An 18,954-nucleotide genomic window follows, 5' to 3' on the forward strand; every position below is an offset into this window, starting at 1 on the left:
TAGTTTAATAACTGTATTGGGTCAGCTTCTAGTAAGTCATGATTGTGATAGTTGCTTAGTCATTGTACACTCTTATTGTACACTGTTTTTGTTTGAAGGTTTTTCATCAGTGAAATTACTCTTTTCTCAAAGAATGCCAAATCACATTCTAAACTATAATATATAATTTACAATTCATATAATATACAGTACATCATTTACAGTTCATTAGTGAGTCTTAATGTCAGTATGTTTTTGATTTCAACATATACAAGCATCCTAGTACAGAATGTGGTACTTTAGTAATGCATGGTAAATAATGGCAATAATCCTACATCCTGTATGAAAGTGGTGGAGCTTGATTTTATCCTATATTCATTATACATTATATTTTTTAATTAAGTTCAGTTTAAAGTATTTTAAAGAAATGTTTTGATTCATTAGTTCCGAGGTGGATTTAGTTTCTGCTGACAGTTTCAATGTAACACACCCTGCGCATGCGCACTTGTGCATGTGTAGTGGCAATGCACGGACATTTGAGTAGTCGAGTTTGCTGCTCTAGCTAAACTTTGTGTAATTAAAATGTTAGTTGTGTTTTATTCTATAGAAAACGGTGGGACTTTTCATATGTAAAACAATTGGAATATTGTGAGTCTGCAAGTCTAAACTCCAAATGTTAATGTGTCAGTGTGTTAGCATGACTAACTAGCGTTTTGTTTGCTAGCTAACACTAGCTAACGTTTAGCTACGTTACGAAGTAGAGCAACGTTGTTATCTAATTTATGTCCAATAATCTGTATTCAACGGACCCTAAATAATTAAACAGTTTGCGAGTTGTCGCACAGTCTGATACATGTATGTATGTAGCGATTTTTAAAATACATGATCTCTCTGCCATTAGACATAAGACAAATGTAACATTTGCTTAAAATGTAAGACCCTTAACGTTAAGTCGTTTTAACCATATCCTGCTGTATTTGTTGACTTGTAACGTTACAATAATGTGACTGCAGTTCTGTAAACGCAGAATGGATAGAGACTTGTTGCGGCAGTGTCTGACATATCATGGACAATCATTGTTCAACAAACTGAAATGTGAACAAATAGAAAACCCAGACTTCCAAGCTGTGGTGTCTGACCTGTGCAAGGCCACGTGTGAAAGGTAGGCTATTTCAGCAAGTTACGTTTTGTTTTTAAATCTCGTGTCTTTCATTGTCCATCTAATCTTTAATTTTTTTTAGGGCTGCAACTTAATACTTTTTTAAATTAATGTGTAAATCAATAAACTGTCTAAAAATAGTGAAAAGTGCTTGTCACAATTTTCTACAGTCCAAGATCACGTAGGCAGTTTTATAAATGAGGCCCATAGGTCTCCATTTGAAGGATGTTTTATTAGTAATATAGTTTAATTGTCTCCGGTGTGGGCAATTTAACTTTTTTTGGTTGTTGCAGCCTGTGGATCCAGAATAAAGATGTTTTCATATCGTAAATGTGATGCCTCATGAAAGGCCATGACCAAAAAGTTGTATCTCTAATAAACTTAGTTTGAGAATTCAGTTTTTTGCTTGATTTCATCTTTCTATGTACCTGTTTACCAAGTGTGCAGTACACAACACTTATGTGACAAAAGTTTATTTGCTAAAGAGCCTCTGCTGAACATGTTTTGTGTGCAGCAAGAGTGATGGGCAGGACAGCCCCCTTGTGGAGCAGTTCATTGCCAGGAAGGCTGACATCCTTTTCTGTCCAGCATGGAAGACCGCCACTCATCAAGAAGAGGAGCAGCATGAGGAGGAGGACGCTGCAGGTGTGTGTTGGTTTGACCACATCTTTCAGGCTCTTTCCAGACTAAACCGTCAAATCTAATTTGTTTTGTAAAGTGTGTCTGCCAACACTAAAACACTTGAACAATAGCAAAACAGTCAAATCACTTCTGAGTCTTTTTAATCTTTTAAGTTGGCAAACAACATAACTTTACATCATAGCCAACAACATTGAAGCCAATCAAGTTGCTGTCAGATTTATGTAGTGGAGTAAAAAGTACAGTAATTCTCTCTGAAATGTAGTGAAGTAGAAAGTGGCATGAAAAGACTCAAGTTAAGTACAATACCTCAAATGTGTACTTAAGTACAGTACTTGAGTAAATTACTTAGTTACAGTCCACCACTGGTGTTAAAGGGTAACTACCGTTTTTTTTCAATCTGGACCGAGCTGCAATGTAACCTAATGGGGCAATCGTGCAGCCTTGCTTTTTGTCCACTATTAGTGATTTTTTTCCGCTACTGACAGGCTTAGATTGTTACTAAAAGTGTCTGACAACATTATTGATCTCAGGACGTGACTTTTTGTCTGAAGACAACGGTGTGGAGACTGGAACGCAAGATGAGAAAAAGGCATTCAGGGGGTGTTGTTTCGGAGTAGGCTACAGCAATTATAGGCTCCTGTTATCTAAACGTTTGTCAGTGCCATCGCTCAATATTTAAATGATTTCGACAATGTGGATGAGGTCGTTATAGTTCGATGACCACCTGTATTCATTTGAGCAGAGAGAGAGAGAGAGACGCGCGGCTGAAGGGCTGCGAGGCTCGGGATATTGATAGTGCTCCCTTGGGTGCTGTGCCCCTATATGCCCAAATAATATGTTGTCAGGAGTGGGACCTTTTGCTGCCAGATATCTGTGGTCTGGATGTGTCCAGTGATATACCTCAGACACAACACTGTGTCACCACGTCAGAGGATTCCCCACTCTATTCAACAGTGCTGTGAGACATGAGCAAATATGAACCATCTTTTAGATAGAACACAAAATCATGGATGTATTATAGCCTATAGCCAAAAAGCAAGGCACTGCAGCTCGGTTCATGCCGGCCCGTCATTGCAGTCTCGCTCAGTACTGGACCAAATTCAAAGGTTTTTGGTCACATCAGTCTGTTAGACTGTTGTTATATATTGTTGTTATATATATATATATATATATATATATATATATATATATATATATATATATATATATATATATACATATAATATAAATTATCAAAGGAATTTAGCTTACATTTTTTTCCTTTTTGTTATGTTTTATGCCATTGCCTGTGTTATACTGCTCAAAAGACATTTAGGAGCTTCTTCTGCTTCTGCCCATGGTTGTGCTTGTTAATTTGATATACAAGACTTGCAAATAGAGGGGGGAAATGAGCCCACAGTGAGATCTGACAGGAGCAAAAAACGCTCAGAAATGGCTTGGTGTAAGGAGGGTTAATGGGGATATACTCTCAGTCTAATATAACGAAATGCATCTTTTATATGCGACATGTTTGATTCAGCTTTCTGCTTCTTCTTCCTCAGAGCCCTATGCCATCATGCCACCATTGGAGTTATTTATGAAGGTGTCTTATGATGAAAGAAGAGCCATGCTGTACAGGGACTTGGAGAAAGGAGACCTTGTGGTGGGGAGGATCAACAACATTAGAGAATATGGCTTCTTTCTCACTCTGCTTTGCACTGCAGGAGGACTGAAGAGAGACATAGAAGACCTAGAGTTGTCGGTATGTCAACAAGCTAAATCAATTAAATACACTTGAGCCATGTCATAAACCTCGTAACAGATCGAAACATTGTAGATGCAGAAGACCTGGATTGTCAGTTGGCCAGCTATACCAGTAGTCACTCAGGAATTCACACTGCTGGTGGGAGTACATGTTGTAGGAGCCACATACTGTATGTTGTTCATGGTCTCATTTATATTATTTATTGATTATTATATTGTGCACATATATTGTAGGTGGTCAGCGTGTTCATCGTGGCATGCGTGCGTGTGTGTCTAGGAAATCTAGGTGTCTTTATGATAAGTGTGTTCGGGACGTCTCCTTTTAAAGGTGGGCGGAAACAGGGTAAAGGGGCCTCACATACACCTTAGCCTATTTCAAGAACAAGATTTGGGTGAGCATCAGTGTTTGTGATGCCTATGTTATAGTGCCATTTAATATTTTTGCATAACCCAAACTTGACAGCTTTAGCAGGATTTATATGCCTCTTAGAAATAGACATAGATTAGTGTTGGGATGGCACTGTGGTTAAACTCTACAGCTTCCTAATTCTCGTCGATCAAGATTTCATTAAATGCTTCTGTGTAATATCCCGAACCTTCATTACGTATCCACAGTTGTGCTGCTCCTGAGTATTTCCATAAAGTTACTTTAGTGACTTCCTGTCGGACCACTCACCTGGTGCAATAACAGAAAACACCTGGAGACATATGTAAACTAGCCATTTCTTTCCTTTCTACCTTAAGGCTTTATGTCACATCAGAGAAATTCCATCCACTGGCAGCCATGATGATCCTCTGTCTTACTACCAGATCGGGGACTTCATCAGAGGTTAGTGTCTAAGTCACTTTATCATAAACAATCAGCCATGTGCAGACTAGGGCTGAGTACCGAATTCAATACTTTTTAGGCACTGACCGAATTGCTTCTAAAGTATCGAAAAATGCCTCGTCATTCAATCCCCAATTTCAATACCTAAGCAGTAAATCTCATCAGTCAGTGAGCCAATAACATTAACATTACATATTACATATGTCCTAGAGGCACGCAGGAAAAACTACTTAATTACGCACCGAGATAGGGCTCAAGGAGTAGGATCTGAAAAGTAAATAAAAAGATTTGTGCAGTAATGTGTAATGGAATTTCTTTTTGTTTAATAGGAATTGGTGTCAAAGTTACAGTATTTGTACAGGTATCGGGGGGGAGGGAACGATACCCATCCCTAGTGCAGACTTCCTCTAACAGCCAGACTTAAGGCTTTTTCCCGTAAAGTTGTCATACAGGTTTAGGGGGAAAAGGGCTTCATATGACAGTAAGCAATATGTGGAGGCCATCAAACACTAGTTGTTTAGTCCTTCCTCATAGTATTATAAACCACTGCAGTGATTTGGCTGATAAGCTTTCCAACTTTTATATCTCTCCCTCAAAGCTCCTTCCTGGGTTGTATTTCACAATTTTTAAATTACATGCCCCTTCTAATGCAAAAACAGAGCTGCTTTCGCTGTCTTCCACTGTAAAATGCCAATATAGCCGTTTTCCGACCTAGTAGTTACAGGAACTTAGTTATAGGAAAAGTCCACTTCTAAACAGATCTACTAACTACTCTCCCCCAAAACCTTTTGCATTCGCACTGGCCAAGTGGCCATAGGGACAATAGGAGGGGTAAGGGAGTGATGTAAGCACGGCAACGGTCTTTATAGCGTTAAAATCAGAAAACAAATGCACCAAAAATAGTATGAACTAAATACTAAATCTAATGTATATAGCATATTTGTCATAATTTAAACTAGTCTCCCGAAGAGAAACGAGTAGGCTATCGCTCTCTCCCCCGCCTCTGCCTGCTGTGTGTGTGTGTGTGCGTGTGACTGTGCGTGTGCGTGTGCGTGACTGTGTGTGCGAGTGACGGCTGGCCTGCGAGTTTTGTTAAGCCCGCATGGCACACTTGTGGAGTTTAACTCCGAAAAGACAGTTAACCACAAGGTTCCTGTTAATCTTATGATGGACATGTGTTGTGATATTTAAACAAACAAACCACCAATGGCGAAATAAAAGCCTCTTATTTACGAGAGTGGTCTGAGAGACCTCGAGCTTACAGCGGGGTCTCTGAGCATGACTGGCCGAGCGACGAGCTAGCGGAAAATCTAACAGTTGGTTTCTCGCCTAAAACGTTGTCAGAAGTGAATTTAGTGATGAATAAGCTGATGGCAAAAATGTTAAAATTGTCCCGTTGTTGATCTGTCCGTACCGGAAACCCGACCCTTGTTGACCTAGGTTCATATGCTGAAAAGGGAAAAGACCCTGCTTAGAAGTAGGAGCTTAAAGAGTTACAGGAACTGCGGCCAGAGGAACTTAAAAATCCCCAAATTGGTCCAGTCGGAACACGAGAAAAAAAGGGTTCTAGGAAAGTGGCTTATGTTTTTTAAGCCACTAAAATCCATTTATTGTTGAAGTGTTATTCAAGTTATAGCTACCTATAAGTCGGTAGAACATGCCTTTATTTCTTCTGAGCTTTTGCTGTTTTTGTTACTCCACAAGTTAAACAGAAAAAGTGTTCAACTAAATTCTGCACTTTCTTGTTCTGTAGCTGCAGTGAAAGATATTGACCGTTACCAGGAGAAAATCACAGTTTCCCTCCACCAGGCCTCTCTTTTTCCCAGCTTAGAGCACATCAAACTGGGTGTCTTTCCTCGGGAGGAGCTGCCCATACACTACAGGTACATGGCATGACAAAACACTACAAAATACACTGAACTCTGACAGACTTACCAAACTAAATAAACTAACACTTAGTTGCAGACCAACAAAATGTACCTAATCTCTCTGTTGGTGGTACTAACTATTTCACCCTGTCATGCCGTACTTCAGATGATTCTGGCTGCTCTTCATTATTTAATACAGATCCGCTGCTTTCACCACTAATGCTCATGTAAACATATTCTTTTTGAGCTACGTAGACGCCTTGTGATCACCAGAGAAGATAAATCAGCCTTTTAAGCACAGCTAATTGTGGCCTGAACTGTAATAATTTGTGTTTAGTGTTTTCTCTTGTCGTGTCTGACTCCTCTTTTCTTAGTCGTAGCGTTCGTGCAGCCGCCGACTCCAGTGAGACCTATGAGTGTATACTAAAGAGTTGCCATGGTTACCACAACCCATCTGTCGTGGACTACCTGCTGGAGAAGGTGGGGGTTAGTGACGCCCACCCACCATCAATGATGAGAGGACTACAAAGGTAAACATTGTTTTTTTTTTTAAACAAATTGAGTATTTTAATATACAGTATACAGAGTACCATATTTTGTTTGATTGTTGGATTGTCAGACGGCGTCACCAAACTGTTGGCTTGTGCACCGTTCAGAAACTGAATACCAAACACTAATACTGAAACAATAATAACATAACAACAACTTACAAAAAACTACTTTCTCCTCCACACTGTCACGTGATGACAACCGCACATAATTACATAAATTATATTTTGTGGAGTGCAAGCGGGGCAGACGTGTGCTGTGGGGGCAGCAGCATGTGGACAAACTGCTGTCGGTTGGCGAGGAAAATCCTGTCTGCCTCCACAACCAGCGCCCGATAGTCTCTGGAGGAAGAGAGGGGGGAGCAGGCCAGTGCGGTGCGCACGGGTGCTGGAAGCTGCCGCAGGAAAATGTGGGCGAAGACAAATGAGGGATCCGCCGCGCCCAGCACAGCCAGCATCCTCTCCATTAACTTGGACGGCTTGCTGTCCCCAAGGCCGTTCAGGGACAGCAGGCGGTCTGCTTTCTCCAGCTCCGACAGTTCAAATACTTCCAACAGGAATGTTTTGAGTGCGTCGTACTTGCCGTTAGCCGGAGGAGCCTCTAACAGCGCCATAGCCCTGGCTGTTGTTGATGCATCTAAGGCCGATACCACGTGGAAATACTTTGTAACGTCCTGTGTTATTCCTCTCAGCTGGAACTGGGCCTCGATGTGTTGAAACCACGGCCGTGGGTTGTGCTGCCAAAAGTCTGGTAACTTGATGGTGGCCACGTAGATAGCACCGACATTAGCCGTGCCGCAGCAACAGCATTTTCACCACCGTCGTCGTTTGACATAATTCAGCCGTTAACCCGGAACTCGTATATCATAACACCTCTCCCTTAAAGGTACAGTACCGTGGTGAATGTCTCTTTCAGTCTTACTTGTGGGTCACCACAATTTAATATTTAATCCTTGTCTCCTATATAAGTGCATTGCATTTTTTGTAATGACGGTATTGAAACTGATACCGTTGCTATTTTTAGATCCAGCGGTATACCGTATTACCGCCCAACCCTAGTGCGCAGGTAGGCAGGGGTGGAGAGAAAAAAACACTGGGAGGAAACGCCGATCGTGCATTTGATTTCGATAGTCGAAATCGAAAGCTCATTTCGACAGTTTCAATTTAAAATCAAAATTGTGTCGCCCCTGTTACCAAATGTTAAGGAACGTTGCGTAATGTGAAAAGTATTGTATGTAAGTAAGTAATGGTAAGGATACTTAAGGCCTGGAAAACTATAAGAAGATTAAGGACATTGACAACACCTTTATCCTATTCTAATTAATGTATAGATGTCTTTGGTTCATGCAACGTTACCGGTCAGTTGGCAACTAATGGAACGCTCTATAATCAAAACCTTCTGAGTGTTTACATATAATATATAATTTTCTTTCCAAATGAAAACGATTAGCCTCCTAGGTTGGCAGGTACTATAAATAGTGGTACTCTATAGGAAAAGGAAGCCTACAATGTTGAGAGACGACATCTTTGAGGGTCAATAGAGTTCTTACTTGTGGCTCTTTTCTCCACAGTAAACTTTTTCAAGAGGAGGATTTTGCCTCTGCAATCAGGAAGAAACAGTCTGCATCATGGGCCTTGAAGTGGTAATGCTTAAATGTTTCATTGGTCTCCCATTGTTATTACAGTATCACAACATCTTCTTTTATATAGTCTTTCATCCTCTGGCTTCTTCTGACTTGATGTTAATATAAACCTATTTACCAATCCATCTATGTTGTTGTTGTTTTAGTGTCCGTGCAGGTGTGGACCACTTCAAACATGGTCGTCATGTGGAAGCCATGAACGAATATAACAAAGCTTTGCATATCGACACTAATAATGTAGAAGCACTGGTGGCACGTGGAGCTCTGTAAGTTGATTATTATTTTAAGTCATGCAACCTACTGTGGATGTTATAATACTGTAAAACTCTGGTTTGGTGTCACGATTTCCAGTAATTACCAGTCTTACATGGGCCTACATCTTGAATTCACATTCATGCATTGTATACCCATACTTAAGAGCTTCACAAGCAATCTACAACTCTACATTTTTATTTAATGTTTTAATTAGTTGCAGTCATTGTTTAAAAGAAATAGTTGATATATTTTTTATTTTAAATTGAAAAGAGTTGGCAGCACTGACAAACATTGCTTAAGAAAGTTTATATATCAATTAATTTGGAAAAGCTGTCTTTGGCTTGGTGCCTGCTCAGTATAATTTTACAAGCCCATGCCATTTATGTCTTTAAACCCTGATAAAGCGCGATGATATAACAGAAAGCAAACTCCTTGAATTGCATAATGGATAAATGATCCAGAAAATTGCTGTAACGTTAACATTTGCTTGTATTTATTTACATAATTGTCTATTTTATGCATTTACACTGCAACTTAGACATTATAATCCCTCTGTATGCATTAGTAATGTGTTAAAACAGTCTAGTTAGTAATACCATTGAACAGTCTTTAAAAAAAACATGACAATAAATCCTTTTCTCAGTTGTTATACTTCCTGCAGATAGAATGATTGGATTCTCCTTTTAGATGTTTTTTGTTCTTACTGTGTGTTTCCCTCATTGGATATTCACAGGTATGCTAACAAAGGCAGCATCATGAAGGCTATAACAGACTTTGAATTGGCCCTGGTGAGCTGTCCAGATCACCGCAACGCCAAGAAGTACCTCTGCCAGACGCTGGTGGAGAGAGGAAAGCAGTAAGCAGTGCTACCTTTTGCTTTCATTATAGTTCAGAGGTGTAAGACATTTTAATTGAATACTGCTACAATAGATTAAAAGTAAAATAATAACAATCAAGCCATTTCAATGCATTGCTATGGACCGCTCAGTAGCAAATTCTTCACAAGGTATCTTTTCTGGTTGTTTTGGTGAATAAAAAAAAAATGCTATATTTTATTTCCAGCTCTATTTTGCATACTAGTTTGAAAAGACCAGAATCAATGAGAGATATGCTTGATTGTTAGCTAAGGTTGTTATAAATCATCCCACACACACTTTCTTTTTTCTTTGGAAATGGACCTTCAAGGGAGTTAATTTCCTGCAACACACATTTATGTGCGTTTTGCTTTTTACTCATGATGTTTAGTTTATTTCAGTCAATCATCAATCACATCAATAGACAACATCACTTACATAATCATTACATCTTAACTCATTTATGATCAATACTGATCGAAAAGGTGTAGGTTGAAGCATTTGTTTATTACACCTACCCTTTTTACATCCTTTTTTATTATGTTTTTTTAATCCTTAGGTCCTTTATTATCCAAAAAATGTATTATCACTGATTTCATATCATATTCGATATACATATTATCACCCATATGCACAGAAATAAAAATAAACAAAACAAAATACATTCCCATTCATATACACATTGCCATTCATGCCTCACTTTTATATTTGTTAATCATCCTACTTTTTAGTATTTTTTTTAAATCTTTGTAATGTGTAACACATTTTTACTTCATCTAAAAGATTCCACAAGTTTACACCTTTTGCTGATATACATCTTTGTTTTACATTTGTTCTAATCTTTATCTTTGTGAACATCCACATTCCCCTCAGTTCATACTTGCTCTCTCTAATCTGAAACTGCTTCTGGATAGACTCTGGAACCATTCAATTTTTGACTTTATACATTATTAGTGCCCGAGCAGTGAAACTGCAAGGACCCTATTGTTTTTGGTCAGATTATTATTTTTCCGAGTCCTTCGTCGCATTTTTGAGGGTGTTAGAATGCACGAAAACTCGAAAAGATTTGCACACATGTCACAATAAGGGGGTAAGCTTCGCTTCAGAGCTCGAACCTCCTATGGCGCCATTTTGATGCTACAAAGCGATCACCTGACGTTAGCATTCCATTGACTGGCATTCATTTTGGCGCCACTTTGACAGCGAATAACTTTACATTTGAAGCGTTTAAAGACTTTAATTGTCCATTGTTTATTTCTAAAGAAACACGACAATGTATAAAAGGCTCCATTACCTTGTACCTCACGTTATGGCTCCGTAGTAGACGTTTTTGTAAAAATAGGCTAACGATTGTGTCATAACCACGCGACTTACTGTGGCATAGTAGAGGAATTACCGTATAGTACAGGAGAAGCTCGCAGGCAGTTTGGACTTACATTAGCTGTTTACGTTTAATTACTAATGTTAAGTAGCATTTTAGTGTGTAGACTGTGTCCATGTTATCTCCTTACATATACCTACGCTCTCCGTCTCTGCAAGATTGGGAATGATTGAGATTTCTCTTGGCACAGCTACCAGAAGACTTACAACTTTCAGACAGGTTGCTCACGTCACATTTACGTCGTCTCTCTCAGTTGGAGGCTGCGCAGTAACGCTCAGCCATCACCGGAAAAGTGCTTCTAATATCCTTCACTGGTCTCCGTCCAGAGCAACGGGATCTGTTGGTTCATTCTTATATACTGTCTATGGTCACAACTGGTGAAAATTGCAAAGATTCAAAGAAATTACACACATCCACCACTAGGTGGCACTATTGCAGAAAAACGCAGAGAAACACTTTTGTGTAATGAATGAATGGATTTGCAAGTTTACCACACAACAGTGAGTGGCAAAGCTAATCGCTTAGTCAGTATAGAGGCATATTAGATCGGTTTGACTATCCTTTTTTATGCCACTGCTGCATTTAACTGCAATTGGGTAGTCGAGCAGCAAGGCAGCCAGTCATTTAAAGTAACTTAAGGTTAAAACACTTTCTTGACTTTAGCTGATGTTGTCAGGCAGGGTTTACTCCCAGGCCTTGCAACAAGCTCCTCCAATTCAATGCTTTATTTATGTTGAGTAGAAAACCTAAGTTCAGTGTCAGGGCTGTGCTTCAACTCCATCTTGGAGAATGAGGAAGTTTTGTTTGCAGCCCAAAACAAGAACATGTAGTTCTTGTATGTTTAGGGGGAAGCAGACATTCACTTCACAAAATAATGACAGAAATGCTGTTTTGGAACAGACGTGTGATTATCAACCGGTTTGGTTTGTTCTCATAATTTAAAAGAGGCCAACAGGAACTCTCCTGTTTATGGGAATATTGTTAACAAATGTTACTGAAAAATATGCGTAACCTACTCAGAGGTCCACTATGTGTGTTGTGTATGTGTGTCCAGGCTTGAAGAACAGGAGAAACTAGTAACAGCGGAGGGGTTGTACAGGAGAGCTCTATCCCTAGATGACTCAAACCCTGAGGCGCAGGAGGCCCTGCACAAGATCACAGACACTATACAGGTGAGTGGGCCCCCACACAAAGTTGGCAGGTATGCACAATGTTTACTTTTGGCTTAACTATTAAAGCACAAGGAAACAATAATCTATCTGTCCATCTAGAGAATGTGTGACGTGCACCAACAACACCAAAACAAATTCCTTGTATGTGTTAAAAAAACATACTTGGCAATAAAACCCTCTCCGATTCTGATTCTAATGGGCGTATCAAACCTTTAAGTCTACATATGAATGTTGTGTTAACTGTGACTTTAGAAAAACTAAACGGGTGAAGCAAATAAAGATCACTTAGCATCTTTGTGTTTCTTTGTGACAAAGATGTTTGATCCAGTCTTTGTTTCATAAAGCGCTTAAAATTAATATTTTTGTATTAGCAATCACCAACTCTGCTGCTCTACGGAGCGTTTTAGCATCTTTCAGCTCACTGTTTTCGGGTTTCTGGCCATCAGTGTCCTTTTAAGCCGCAGCTGGAAGCTCTAAAAGCCCAAATGTACACTACCTGTTCAAATGACACACAAAGTTCATGACTAGCTGGTGAACATAATTACGTATTTAGCGGCTAAAGAGCCAGATATTTCCTCCAGGAGTTGGTGGAGACTGAGAACAACAGTTATAAGGAGAGCAAATATTTTACTTACATTTGCCAGGTAACGGGCAACTGATTACTAACAAGTTCCCCATATCAACCTAAAAGGTGATAATGTTTCAGTTTTGTGTTCACAGCTTGTTTCTGCTGCCCCCAAATGGGCCAAAAATCAGTTACAGTGTCATAGAAATTTACAGTGGAGGAAATTGTCCTTGTTCTCAAAAAATCACAAAGTCACTGGTGTGATGAATCAAGTCTTTTATGTCCTGCTGCATTAAGGGGAGGCATCTGAATGCAGTCCTCTCAGACATTCAGTCTTAAATATCCTCAAGTAAAACAAAGGTACAAATGCTAAACTCATGACGATGTTGATTGAGTCTGGCAATACAATATACATTTCCTGAGGCCTTCCAGAAATCACAAGTCATGTTAATGTAGTTCACAATACCCTTTGATATAGAAGAAACTGCCCCCCCTTCCCCCATTCTGTCTCCTAACCATTTGTATGGAAAACATGACCCTTTGATCAAATGAAACTTTGACTCTTCTGTCTCTCAGCTAAAATCCCTCAGACTAATGGAATAAGCTACAGTTATAGCAGAGACATGTTTGAATTTTACAATCAAGTGTATGCAGCAGACTCACAACTTCATTGTTTGGCTTTTAAGATGACATTACAATAAAAAAGTGCCTCTTGTGGCTATTAAACCTGACCAAACCTGTACGTTTACACATAGACTTACATGTGTTTGATACAGGCAGTGTTGGTGTAACATTTTGCAGCTAAATCAAGCACGTCCAAGGTCCATCTGCTGCAGTAGTTGCATGGCCTGTCAAACTGGTTCCCTGTTTGCCACTCTACACTCTTTGTCTCTGTGTTAAACAGGAAGGATTGAATAAACTAGTTAGTTCAATATTTATATCAAAACATGAAACGTGCTTTGTGTGTTTATATACAGTATCACACAGATGCAAACTGGTTAGGGTTTCCCTTTACAAAATTGTAAATTAATTTTATTTTATCCAACATCAAAACACAATAACAACATTGTCTTACTTTTATTATCTGAACAAAAAAAAGACTTTTCCCCAGCAAAGGTTTTTGACTTGTCATCGTAGGAAGAGCACAGGTGTTACAAATAACATTAACAAGAACGCTGTTCTCTTCTAATGACCCAGTCAGCCATGGTCACCACCACTAATAAGAAAATTGCTATGTACCAATCCCATACTACGTACTAAATGTATACGTTCAATACAAATGTTTCTGGTGTTCTGCTCTGAACAATGTCCTTAATATACACTGAATTTTGTGCATAAATGCATCCATGTTCCCGACACTGTTGATTTGTAATACTGATGAAGTGTTTTCGTGTGTGTGTGTGTGTGTCTGCAACCCTGGGACTCTGCCCGTTGACCCTCCAACTGCCATGGCTTTGTCCACCTGCCTTGCGGGGGTGAAAATATAAAAACTGCACAATGACGACGACTCCTTCCCTGGACACTTGCCGTGTCCCCGGTCCAAATACGGTAACGTTGAATCCTTCTCTGTCTCAATGGGAAACAAATGCTGTTTGTTTTCTCTGCACATCTCTGTCTGTACCTCTGTCCATTAATCTGCTTCTCTACCGTTCTCTTGGATCACACCACTTTTTCTGTGGTAAATATCTGACTCTCCGTATATTTCTCAATCATTCTGTCATCTGTTGTATTGTGACGTTCTTATGTCCTTCTCAAAACCTTTGACTTCCCTCTTGCTCCCCATACTTTTGGCCCCAACACGAATGGCTGACTAAATGAATGAATGGCTGAATAACCGCTCGATTTCGGGGTCTCTGTTGCATCTCTTGGGTCATTGCGTGTTTAAATGTTTCTATGGACTTTTGCCTGCCATTGTCATGTCTTCCCTTGCCCGGCGACCGTAAAGAAATCGATTCGCCTGAGAGAAGAAGCGCTGGCTAAGGAGCAGAAAGCTACGAGCAGCCAGACCAGCGCTGAGAAATTGCGTAAGATCTTAAAAGAGGATAAGAGGTGAGTTTGCTCTGATCTTTTAAAGGTGTGGCAGGTAAATATGCTGCAGATGAAGGCATGTAAGTCATTTTATAACTTTAAAGCAGCCGCTGTTTTATTAGAATACAATGTTCAGTCAATGTTGTTGTTTTTTAACAGGATGAAGAAAAAACGGAAGAGATCAGCCTCTTCCTCTTCATCGTCCTCCACTTTTTCCAGGAACTCCTCTCCTTCTTCATCGTCTTCCTCCTCTCGCAGAAGGTCCAAAAAGAAGAAAAAGAAGAGGAGGAGGTCTGAGCGGGGAAGTAAGCACCATCGCAGGATCTCCTCAGTGAGGAGTGAAGAGGGTAAGAGCGAGAAAGACCGGAAGGAGAAAGAGGAGGACGAGGTGGAGTGGTATCCTGCTCCTCCTAACACCTCCGCCACTTTTCTCAACCAGAAGGGAGGCCCGGGGTTTGGAGAGAGGGATGAGGAGGAGGTAGTGGAGAAGGATGCTGAAGATAGACGGATCTCTCAACTGTATTCTTTGTCTGCAGCTTCAGAGGACGGAGAGTCAGACTCCTCACGCAGAGACAGGAAGAGAGGGGACAGAGAGGAGAGCAGGACAAGGAAAAGGAAAAATACTCTGAGCAGAAGCCCCGAAAGAGAGGAGAGGGGGAGCAGGAGTAGAGAAAGGGAGGATAAGAGCAGGGATAGAGGGAAGGAGGATTACAGGAAAGACAGGAGAGGCAGTGACTCCAAGAGGAGAAGTAGCTTAGACGAAAACAGAAAGCGAAAAGTATCTTGCTCGTCAGCTGAGTCTGAGTATTCACGGAAGTCCAGTTTCAAATCTGAGTATTTAGGGAACTCTGGTTCTGCATCCAAACACGTGGAGAGTAGAATGAGACATGACTCTTCCAGGTGGAACTCCTTCGATGGTGGTAGGTATGAAAACAAAGGGTGGGAGGAAATTCGGGAGCTAGAAGAGGCAAAGAGAGACTGTAGAAAGGGGAAAGTAGATGATGAAAGGTCAGATGCAGGAAACAGTAAAAACTCAGAAGGTGCTGGAAATCATAAACAGAGTAGTTTGACCTCAGTTCCAGTCGAAAGGCCTAAAAAAGACCTCCCTTCTAACCTGTTAGATATTTTCAATCAGATTGCGCAGTTTGAGAAGGAGAAAGGAGTCGGGCCAAAATAATAACTCGAAACCAAAAGTCCAGAATGTGCCCAATACTAGTGAAACAAGAAATGGATGTTTGTTTGTTGTCCAGGAAATCATTCGTTCTGGACAGTGCATCAAGCTTACACTGCTGAAGGAATGGCCAAATGTGTTGTTGATTGAATGTCCCCAGTTGTTTAGTGTTAGAGAAACCTTTGAGTCATTTTACTTTGAAATGTCTTAGTCCTTATGCTGGATTTAAGGCTTGTGAGCAACTGTAGTAATTGCTGGATAATAGCTGGTCAAAATGTATTGAAGTGTTCATAACAAAATACTTTCCAAAACAACGTGATAAGAAAGAATAACAATTTCCACTTATTGTATCTTCTGAGAAATAACTAAATGCGAGAACATCATGACTAAAAATATTACATCTGAAGTCAATATTTGGTCATCTTTGGCAATTTCTCCTTTTAAGAGTTGGGAGAGATGTTTGTGTACATTTTTGATTGATATATAATTTCTGTTATGACATTATACAGCACGTCTGACATCACATCAGTTGCTTCCGGCTTTAATATCTCATGTTATGTGTTCATCTTAAGTTGAGACTTGTATCTGTTAAAAGACACTGCCTTACGTTTACTGCCTTGTGCCATTTTGTGCATTCTTTCTGTGGCTTGTTAAAATCCCAAACAACCTGACTGTTAGTGTTAGTACCACAGCGGTACTTTTTCAAGCTTTTTACGCAATGCAAATGTTCCAGTTGTATCCCAACATATTTCTCTCCTGCAGTAAAACAAACTCAACTGAATCAATAAAGCATTTAAAATGTCAAAACTACATGCCAGGTTTTGCTAGTCTTCTTCACTTAACTAATATCACATATTTACTAAGTTAATATAACCCTTTTGTGTTAATGCTACTAGTGTCGAGTACAGGAGGCTGCAGTGAAATCAAATTTAAAATTGAAAGTGTTTTACTGAGAATTTTTCAAAAAACTGAAGTCATTTTCTATCTCACAAGACCAAAAACAACATAAAGAGACCAGTAGGTTAAAATAACATCTCTATGATGGAGGACAACATCCGAAGTCCAATGGTCATTACTCTGTTAAAAGAGTCCGTTTTAACTTGACGCTTGCAAAGAGCTTGCATATTCAAAGACATAGTCCATGATGATGTAAATGCAACAGTGCAGAAAACCTCCAGTCAATGATTATGGTAGAAATATTCAGCTGTGGGGCTGTTTCAAGCGTCTTGCACAGGATCAGCTATACACCTGCCAGAGAGAGAAATGCCACTCTATTTTGCAGAGGCATGCTACCCCTTCTGGCTCAGTAATATGTGTGGAACAGGATTCATTTTCCATGGAAGCTACTGTATACCAGATCTGTTTGAAGTTTTAGGATAAGCAAGCACTGCTAGCTTGTGTGGTTTTCCCTCCATGGTCACCAGACTTAAAGTTTAATGAAAACAAAATGGAAGAAGGGAAAACACACAGCAACATCACACTGATCTGGTACACTGTCTAAGGATAGGTTAGCCCAAATGACACAATCAGTATACTCTCACATGAACAGGCTTTTTTTAAGCATTATATAAAAGAAGATACATTACACCTTTATTGATCACCAGTAGGGAAATTTGGTTGTTGCAGCAGTACAACAGAAACAACACGTATACAGATAGTATAATATACTATGTATATTAGATACTATGTATATTATAAACTATACAGACCATTTGGAGACAGATGACATGATAAAGTGCTGTGATTAAGTCTTACAATAGAATATATTGCGTGAGTCAATGTAACATACTAGCAGTATAATATGGTACATTATGAAATAGAGAAATTAAACAGTATAGGGTAGTATAGAATATGAAATATATAGTGTAGTACAACAATATAACAGTATATAGTATAGTATCTATACTATAGTATACACAGTATATCATAAAATATAATGTATACTATATGCTATGTACAGTCAGGTCCATAAATATTGGGACATCGACACAATTCTAATCTTTTTGGCTCTATACACCACCACAATGGAGTTGAAATGAAACGAACAAGATGTGCTTTAACTGCAGACTTTCAGCTTTAATTTGAGGGTATTTACATCCAAATCAGGTGAACGGTGTAGGAATTACAACAGTTTGTATATGTGCCTCCCACTTTTTAAGGGACCAAAAGTAATGGGACAAATTAACAATCATAAATCAAACTTTCACTTTTTAATACTTGGTTGCAAATCCTTTGCATTCAATTACAGCCTGAAGTCTGGAGCATAGACATCACCAGACGCTGGGTTTCATCCCTGGTGATGCTCTGCCAGGCCTCTACTGCAACTGTCTTCAGTTCCTGCTTGTTCTTGGGGCATTTTTCCCTTCAGTTTTGTCTTCAGCAAGTGAAATGCATGCTCAATCGGATTCAGGTCAGGTGATTGACTTGGCCATTGCATAACATTCCACTTCTTTCCCTTAAAAAAACTCTTTGGTTGCTTTCGCAGTATGCTTCGGGTCATTGTCCATCTGCACTGTGAAGCGCCGTCCAATGAGTTCTGAAACATTTGGCTGAATATGAGCAGATAATATTGCCCGAAACACTTCAGAATTCATCCTGCTGCTTTTGTCAGCAGTCACATCATCAATAAATACAAGAGAACCAGTTCCATTGGCAGCCATACATGCCCACGCCATGACACTACCACCACCATACTTCACTGATGAGGTGGTATGCTTTGGATCATGAGCAGTTCCTTTCCTTCTCCATACTCTTCTCTTCCCATCACTCTGGTACAAGTTGATCTTTGTCTCATCTGTCCATAGGATGTTGTTCCAGAAATGTGAAGGCTTTTTTTAGATGTTGTTTGGCAAACTCTAATCTGGCCTTCCTGTTTTTGAGGCTCACCAATGGTTTACATCTTGTAGTGAACCCTCTGTATTCACTCTGGTGAAGTCTTCTCTTGATTGTTGACTTTGACACACATACACCTACCTCCTGGAGAGTGTTCTTGATCTGGCCAACTGTTGTGAAGGGTGTTTTTCTTCACCAGGGAAAGTATTCTTCGGTCATCCACCACAGTTGTTTTCCGTGGTCTTCCGGGTCTTTTGGTGTTGCTGAGCTCACCGGTGCGTTCTT

The 18,954-nt window shown here is 39.7% G+C and overlaps 1 protein-coding gene across 3 annotated transcripts; it reads left to right on the top strand.

Annotated features, from left to right (window-relative positions):
- The first annotated feature begins 468 nt into the window (after nt 1–468).
- On the top strand, nt 469–16,647 carry ttc14 (tetratricopeptide repeat domain 14). 3 transcript variants are annotated; one of them, XM_078258416.1, is made up of 13 exons: nt 469–627; nt 993–1,141; nt 1,653–1,783; nt 3,322–3,521; nt 4,268–4,352; nt 6,106–6,235; nt 6,595–6,750; nt 8,340–8,411; nt 8,558–8,677; nt 9,400–9,522; nt 11,956–12,073; nt 14,584–14,687; nt 14,826–16,647. In XM_078258416.1, the coding sequence occupies exons 2-13, from the start codon at nt 1,008–1,010 to the stop codon at nt 15,841–15,843; spliced, it is 2,391 nt and encodes a 796-aa protein (XP_078114542.1). In that variant the 5' UTR covers nt 469–627; nt 993–1,007; the 3' UTR covers nt 15,844–16,647. The 3 variants fall into 3 exon arrangements, with proteins under 3 accessions (XP_078114542.1, XP_078114543.1, XP_078114541.1); XM_078258417.1 differs by having other exon boundaries at nt 1,007–1,141; XM_078258415.1 differs by having other exon boundaries at nt 469–1,141.
- Nucleotides 16,648–18,954: the final 2,307 nt, after the last annotated feature.

This window comes from Sander vitreus, chromosome 9 (assembly GCF_031162955.1).
Source record: "Sander vitreus isolate 19-12246 chromosome 9, sanVit1, whole genome shotgun sequence".
Lineage (NCBI taxonomy): Eukaryota > Metazoa > Chordata > Actinopteri > Perciformes > Percidae > Sander > Sander vitreus.